The 7,650-nt window shown below is 28.8% G+C and overlaps 1 protein-coding gene and 1 long non-coding RNA gene across 7 annotated transcripts; one reads left to right on the top strand and one right to left on the bottom strand.

Annotated features, from left to right (window-relative positions):
- Positions 1 to 234: 234 nt before the first annotated feature.
- LOC142646130 (uncharacterized) lies at positions 235 to 1,408 on the bottom strand. Of its 4 annotated transcripts, none has more exons than XR_012847128.1 (5): positions 1,329 to 1,374; positions 1,129 to 1,226; positions 1,014 to 1,069; positions 549 to 958; positions 235 to 495 (listed from the first exon to the last, which is right to left on the bottom strand). It is a non-coding gene; the product is annotated as an uncharacterized LOC142646130 (long non-coding RNA). The 4 variants fall into 4 exon arrangements; XR_012847129.1 differs by having other exon boundaries at positions 1,342 to 1,365; XR_012847126.1 differs by having other exon boundaries at positions 1,129 to 1,408.
- A 3,531-nt stretch (positions 1,409 to 4,939) lies between these two features.
- Positions 4,940 to 7,588, top strand: CycY (cyclin Y). Of its 3 annotated transcripts, none has more exons than XM_075824285.1 (6): positions 4,940 to 5,241; positions 5,778 to 6,183; positions 6,247 to 6,275; positions 6,341 to 6,535; positions 6,600 to 6,886; positions 6,946 to 7,588. In XM_075824285.1, the coding sequence occupies exons 2-6, from the start codon at positions 5,847 to 5,849 to the stop codon at positions 7,256 to 7,258; spliced, it is 1,161 nt and encodes a 386-aa protein (XP_075680400.1). In that variant the 5' UTR covers positions 4,940 to 5,241; positions 5,778 to 5,846; the 3' UTR covers positions 7,259 to 7,588. The 3 variants fall into 3 exon arrangements, with proteins under 3 accessions (XP_075680400.1, XP_075680399.1, XP_075680398.1); XM_075824284.1 differs by having other exon boundaries at positions 5,659 to 6,183; XM_075824283.1 differs by having other exon boundaries at positions 4,942 to 5,074; positions 5,145 to 6,183.
- The last annotated feature ends 62 nt before the right edge of the window (positions 7,589 to 7,650 follow it).

The raw sequence follows: 7,650 nt of genomic DNA, 5'->3' as shown, positions 1-7,650 counted from the left end.
AACCCAAATGGGTTGGGGCACGTGGGCACACCATTTTGGGTTAGTACTAACCCATTTGGGTTAGTATCAATTTAGTTGCAACCAAATGGTCTCATAACCTTTTTGGGTTAGTACTAACCCTGATTGCAACCAAATGGTCTCCTAACCTTTTTGGGTTAGTACTATCCCAATTTTTGTTGCAGCGGCTCCTTTCCCCCCTTTTTATCCTCCCCAAATAATTTAACCCCATATTAATTAAAATTTAATTGATTTTATTAAAATAATTAATTAATTAAATTAAAAATAAAAATTGTTTATATTTTATCTTCCGATTGTACTCGTCTTTTCGTGCTATTCATCGCTATTCATAATTCCAAAAGTGAATGTCCAAATTTCAAAGATAATCCGATAAAACAGGTTGCCAATATCCAATATCAGTGATTGATACCAATGTCCATCAACTATGATCGATAGCTATAGCCATTCCAACAAATGATGAGATATAATGGTAAATACCTGACGGAAAAAAATATAAGTTGTCAGTTTGTTCATTTCATTTAATCACATACCATTCATTATCATTCCAAATCGATGTTAATTGTGCCGATATTCGACTGATTTAATCATATTTGTCGATTGTTTTGTTGGTCACAAAGTTTCACCCGACACCGAATTCAATAGGAAATAGTTCAGACCATGTTCTCTAATCCTAATCTAACCTAGCCTATCCTATTGTTGAACATTATCAAACTATTCTTGAATCAGATGCCGATGAACAATGAAACCAACAAATCAATCTGGAATATGATAGTCAATCGAATATTGTTTCGACATTCATTAGTAAAGACTTGAGAAACTAAAGTGAAAAGTATTATGGATTAGATTTCAAATTTACCTGGATTATTACCAGCAGTTTTATTTGGGACCATGTATTTTCCTCACCAATTATCCATAGACTTTTGTCATGTCGAATGATATGCTAAAACGAAGGAAAATTGTGATCATTTTCATGTTACTCAAAATGATAACATTACCTTTATTGATTTACTGGAAATGTTAATTAGCAACATAATGAAACTGAAAAAATAAACTGAAAAAGATGTGATTAAATGAAAGTTTATTTAAAATGAAATATCATTTGATAATTACAAACTTGAATAAATGCCATCGAGAAAATGATCATTTTTCGTCAATTGCATCGCAGCCCGTTCAAACAATTTTCATCAATTTCGTGGTCAATTTTTAATCTGAAACAAATAAAAGCATAAACAAAGATAATCTTTAATCAATAAAAGTGGTTGTTCCAAAAATTTGGACCAAAATCAATGATTAAAATTGAAAAAAATAACTTATAAAATCAACCAGAAAAAAACGTTCGAAAAACAACCGTCACCGAAAAAAGTTCGAAATAGAATGACGAGGACAAACGATTTTGACGACCGTTGAATAGAACTTTTGAAACTTGCATTCTGATTGGACGAAAGAAAAGTATAGAAAATAGTTACCACTAGCCGCCACTAGCTGAGAGAGAATTTTTACGCGCTAAAACGATTTACACTATCGAAAGTACTGGCCGTATTTGTATTGAAAATAGTTAGCATTTGACTATGCGCAAATGTTCATAAGTCAAACTTGAAAATTTTCGGAAAAAAATGCATTATAATCTTCCATAGATTTAACATTGGCAAACATTAGCAATTAATTTTATTATCATTATTTCCAACTTGTGAATTGATGTATTTCAGAGATGATCAATCCTCTTGAATTGATAAATCTGAAAAATATTTTAAAGTCAAAAAAAAAGTTAATTAGAACGGACATAACACGAATTTTGAAAATAGAAATACGACGTAAGAATTTCGCTGATAATTTGTTGAGAAGCGGAAAAGCGCCAAATTCATTCACAAATGGAGAAAGCGACCAATTTACCATAACAAACCTAACATGACCAGGAAGAACGGCAAATTTTATGATGATCATATCAAATCAAATGATCATATTAGAATTAGGTCGATAATTTGGTCAGAGGAAGAAAGCGCGCCAAATTAATTCAAGAATTGAAAAAATGACAAATTTTAACTTTACATAAACTAAATTCATGCAAACGCTGATACAATTCACATTGATCATACTAGAATTGTTTCGATAATTCGGTTGAAGGTAGAAAACGTGCCAAATTAATTCAAGAATAGTGAAACGATAAATTCAACAAAACAAACCTAACATGAACAAGAATTTTGGAAATAAGAATACAATCCACATTGACCATATTAGAATTTTGTCAATAATTTGTTCAAGAGAAGAAAACGCGCCAAATCATTTCACGGATAGTGAAAACGGCAAATCATAACCTAACATGAACAAGAATCAAGAAAATGTTGATATGATCCACATTGATCATATTAAAATAGTCTCGATAATTTGTTGAAAGAAAGAAAACGCGCCAAATATTTTCATGAATTGAGAAAACATTAAATTTATCAAACCAAACCTAACATGAACAAGAATTTTGGAAATAAGAATACGATTCACATTAAACATATTAGAATTGTGTCAATAATTTGTTTAAAGTAAGAAAACGCGCCAAATTAATTCAAGAACAACGAGAATTTCAACCTAACATGATCAGGAATCTTGAAAATACAAATACGATCCACATTGATCATATCAGAATAGTGTCGATAATTTGGTCGAAGATAGAAAACGCGCCAAATTAATTCAAGAACAACGAGAATGGCGAATTTACCAAACCAAACCTAACAAAACAAGAATCTTGAAAATACAAATACGATCCACATTGATCATATCAGAATAGTGTCGATAATTTGGTCGAAGATAGAAAACGCGCCAAATTAATTCAGGAATATTAAAAACGTTAAATTTATCAAACCAAACTTAACACAAACAAGAATTTTGAAAATAAGAAACAAAACCACATTGATCATACCAGAATTGTGTCGATAATTCGGTTGAAGACAGAAATGGCGCCAAACATTGTCATGAATTGAGAAAACATTAAATTTATCAAACCAAACCTTACATGAACAAGAATTTTGGAAATAAGAATACAATCCACATTGATCATATTAGAATAGTGTCGATAATTTGTTCAAAGTAAGAAAACGCGCCAAATTAATTCACGAATTGAAAAAATGACAGATTTCAACTTTACATTGACTAAATTCATGCAAACGCTGATACAATTCACATTGATCATATTAGAATAGTGTCAATAATTTGTTCAACGTAAGAAAACGCGCCAAATCATTTTACGGATAGTGAAAACGACAAATTTCAACCTAACATGATCAAGAATCTCGAGAATACAAATACGATCAACACTGATCATATCAGAATTGTGTCGATAATTTGGTCGAAGGAAGAAAACGCGCCAAATCGATTCACGAATAGTGAAAATGTTAAATTTTAATTTGCAAACAAGAATCTTTAAAAATCAAATACAATCCACATTAATCGTTTATGAATTCTGTCGATGATATGGTCAAAGAAAGAAATGGCGCCAAATCAATTCATGGAATAAGAAAACGACAAATTCAACGGATCAAACTTAACATGACTGAATGAAATGCATGTTGCTGAACAGTTAGAAAATGCAAATTAATTAGTTCGATAATTTAATAAGGTCCATCAATCAATCATTAGGCTATATCAGGGGTGACCAATTGGGTGGTCATTTTAGATTTGAAATTTGGATTTGCTGAAGAAGGATATTCTTCATGTTAGATTACCAATTTGGAATTGCTGAAGAAAGATATTCTTTGGGTTAGATTTGAAATTTGGATTTGCTGAAGAAGGATATTCTTCATTTTAGATTTGGAATTTGTATTTGTTATGAAAAGATATTCTTTGGGTTAGATTTGAAATTTGGATTTGCTGAAGAAGGATATTCTTCATTTTAGATTTGGAATTTGTATTTGTTATGAAAAGATATTCTTTGGGTTAGATTTGAAATTTGGATTTGCTGAAGAGCGATATTCTTCATGTTAGATTACCAATTTGGATTTGTTATGAGAAGATATTCTTCAAGTTGAATTACCAATTTGGATTTGTTATGAGAAGATATTCTTCAAGTTGAATTACCAATTTGGATTTGTACCATGACAAACCTAACATAAAAAAGAATCTTGAAAATGCAAATACAATTCACATTGATCATATTAGAATAGTGTCGATAATTTGTTCAAAGAAAGAAAACGCGCCAAATCATTTCATGAATTGAAAAAATGACAAATTCCAACTTAACATGAATAAGAATTTCGCAAACGTTGATACGATCCACATTCGTATGTCAATAGATTTTTAATTATTATTCTTTAATTGTATTATTATTTTTATTTTTATTTTCAATTTGTATTTTACTTAATTGTATTCAAAATCACTACTTTAAATAATTATTATTATCAAATTCATATGTAAATATTTATGTCTGTTACAAGTACATGAAATTCTTAAATAAAGCAATGGTCTTATTTTTGCACAATCCGGAATATTATCTGCAATGTGAATTGATTAATGGTCATTCGTTAATAATTATTGATTTAGTTGACCAAGTCCGTTCGATGGGTGAAAATAACTTCCATTTCGGCAATATGATGATTTTTTTTTATCAATTAATAAAAATAACAATTAATATTCATTAATTAATGGTTGCAATTTTTTTCTAACCCACTTAGGTTAGTACTAACCGTCATTACTAACCCAAAATAGTTAGTACTAATCACTTAAGGTTAGTACTAACCGTTGATCATAACCCATATGGGTTAGTACTAACCTTTCAAATAACCCATTCAGGTTAGTACTAACCGTCATACTAACCTTAAGTGATTAGTACTAACCGTTCTGAGTTAGTACTAACCTAAATTGGTTAGAGAAAATAACCCAAAAAGGTTAGTACTAACCTTACTTTTTTTTCTGTGTGTTTTGTGTGTCTGTGATTCGGTTATTACACCTCTTGTATGTTTTCCGAACCAATATAACAGACGGCAACCATTGACTCCATTGTTTATTTGTATTTGTATAGATTGTTTCTATTTACAAAATTTTCATTAATTATAATGTTCCAATGGAATAAAAAGCATGTGAATCCATTTATTTATCTATTTTTGTTGTCGTTTTAATAATCATCTTTATGAATTTTTGCGCAGTGTTTTTGTAGCAAAAAAGAGAAAAAACAAATAAATAAAGATAACAACCCGGTAAATCCCGATAAAAAACCGTTGAAATATTCATTGTTTTACCTTGGTAATTGATATGGTTTCGTATATATCTTAGAAATATGAATGAAAACAAAAACAAACAAACAACAAAGATCTGGTCACTAAGGTTTCCATGTTAATGATTTTTTTTTTTTTGGTTTCCATTTTGAAACCAAAACATTTTATTTTTGTGTTCATCATTTGGTTGATTATTTTTCAATTGTGTGTGTGTGGGTGTCTGTTATGTTTATGAGAGAGTAATGTTTGTAATTTTCTATATGTGAAAAAAAAACCTTTTTTTTCTCGTTGTTGTTTGTTGATCATGATCATAATAATGACTATGACGTCAACACCGATAATAATGTATATTACCGGTATCAATAAATATGATACATTTATTATTATTAAGAATTTTATATCAACGATTATAATATCGTTATCATTAAAAATTCATTACATTCAGAAATTATTATTATGACAACAACAACAGCAGCGAAAAATAATCTTGTGTGTCATATTTTTTTCCTCTCATGTGTTCGCACCTCTTTTTTTCATCATTTTCATCATCATCGAAAATTCAAGATCTCAAATAACTGAAAAAATTTTTCTTGAAAACAACACAACACAATAAAAAAAATTCTTAAATGTAAAATGGGTAACCGTTTTTCTTGCTGTAAAACACATGGAGAAAGTATATTTAAACATAGTCATCGACGAAGAAGACAACAACAACAGCAACAACAATCACGACGAAGACGAAAAGATTGTTCACAAACAACAAATTCGGATATTAAATATGATGAAACAATACTTAGCTTACAACATATTAGTGAACGTGAATTACCTGAAACTAATCATGATCCATCAACAAATCCAACTGCTGGTCCATTATTTGTACAACGTTCAGCAACATTTACAAATAATATTAATCATTATCAACAACAACAACCACAAGTGCCATCACATTCACAATCATCAATATCGAAAAGTAAGTTTAGTTATTTGTTGAAAAAAAATATATTTTAAATTTCTTTTTATACAAAATTTCCAGATAATCGGAAAAATGTTTCAAATTATTCGGTAAGTACAAAAATTGATTGAATTTTTTTTTTTGAGAATGATGTAATTGTTTGTTTTTTTCCCAGTATGATTATCATAATAGTAATACATTGAAAAAATATAGTTCATGTTCAACAATATTTATTGATGATAGTACGGTTAGCCATCCAAATCTAAAAAATATGATTAAATGTGTTTCAATGGCTATCTATTATCATATTCATAATCGTACATCTGAAATTATTCTCGATATATTTGATGAAAAAATCTATCCATTAGAAGTGAGTAAAAATTTGATGATGATGATTGGATTTTTATTTTTAATTCTATTTTTTTAAATCTTAGAATCCATCAAATAATAGCAATATACCACCGGTTGAACCAGATTTTCGTACCATATATCGTTTTATACGTACATTATTTAATGCAGCTCAATTATCATCAGAATGTGCCATCATAACACTTGTTTATCTTGAACGTTTACTTACATATGCTGAAATTGATATTGTACCATGTACATGGCGTCGTATTGTTTTAGGTGCAATATTACTTGCATCAAAAGTATGGGATGATCAAGCTGTATGGAATGTTGATTATTGTCAAATACTTCGAGATAGTTCTATTGATGATATGTATGTTTATATTTTTCATTTGTGAATTGTTTTTAATGTTATTTTTTCAATATATACAGGAATGAATTGGAACGTAGATTTCTTGAAATGATACAATTCAACATAAATGTTCCATCAAGTGTTTATGCAAAATATTATTTTGAATTACGTAAATTAGCTGAAAATAACGATCTCCTATCAAATCCAACAGCTGCTCAAACAAACGAACCATTAACTGAACAACGTGCATTTAAATTAGAAGCATTATCAAGATTATCGGCTGTTGATAATCAACATTCACAATTTATAAATTTAAGAAAAAATCTACGAAAATGGTCAAGTACTGATAATGTTACATTGTTTCAACGGAAAAGTTTGGCTATCATTTCCTAAAAGAATTATTTCAAAAAAATGAAATAAAACACTGACCAACACATACAACATGAACTAATCAAATGATTGCCACCAAATTAACCCCTGTCGAATGCCAAGTCAAACTTCACTGCATTGCATTTTTTTACATTTTTCATTCATCATTCATTACATTACCATACAGCTTATTATGCAAATAACTATCTTATTCAACAAAAAAAACAAAAGTATTTCTATAAATAATTATTTTCAAAAAAAAAGAAATTATTAAGAAAAAAAAATTTCCTATAGGAATTTTGATAATTTTTTCCACATTTTTTTTATATTTAATCACATTATACAAATTTTTTTTTACAAAAGATAACACTGTGTTATCATAAGAGAAAAAAAATTCAAATTTTCTTTTGTAAAAA

Source organism: Dermatophagoides pteronyssinus, unplaced genomic scaffold (genome assembly GCF_027571235.1).
Source record: "Dermatophagoides pteronyssinus isolate colony J.1.1.1.1 unplaced genomic scaffold, Derpt_VIB-CSIC_2022.12 sq0065, whole genome shotgun sequence".
Lineage (NCBI taxonomy): Eukaryota > Metazoa > Arthropoda > Arachnida > Sarcoptiformes > Pyroglyphidae > Dermatophagoides > Dermatophagoides pteronyssinus.
This window is presented reverse-complemented; position numbering and strand designations above follow the sequence as displayed.

Excerpts from the sequence above, each read along its gene's own strand:
- CycY (XM_075824285.1), top strand. The coding sequence starts at position 5,847 with ATGGGTAACCGTTTTTCTTGCTGTAAAACACATGGAGAAAGTATATTT. Across the intron at positions 6,184-6,246 it reads ACAATCATCAATATCGAAAA|ATAATCGGAAAAATGTTTCA; the intron begins GTAAGTTTAGTT and ends CAAAATTTCCAG. Across the intron at positions 6,887-6,945 it reads GATAGTTCTATTGATGATAT|GAATGAATTGGAACGTAGAT; the intron begins GTATGTTTATAT and ends CAATATATACAG.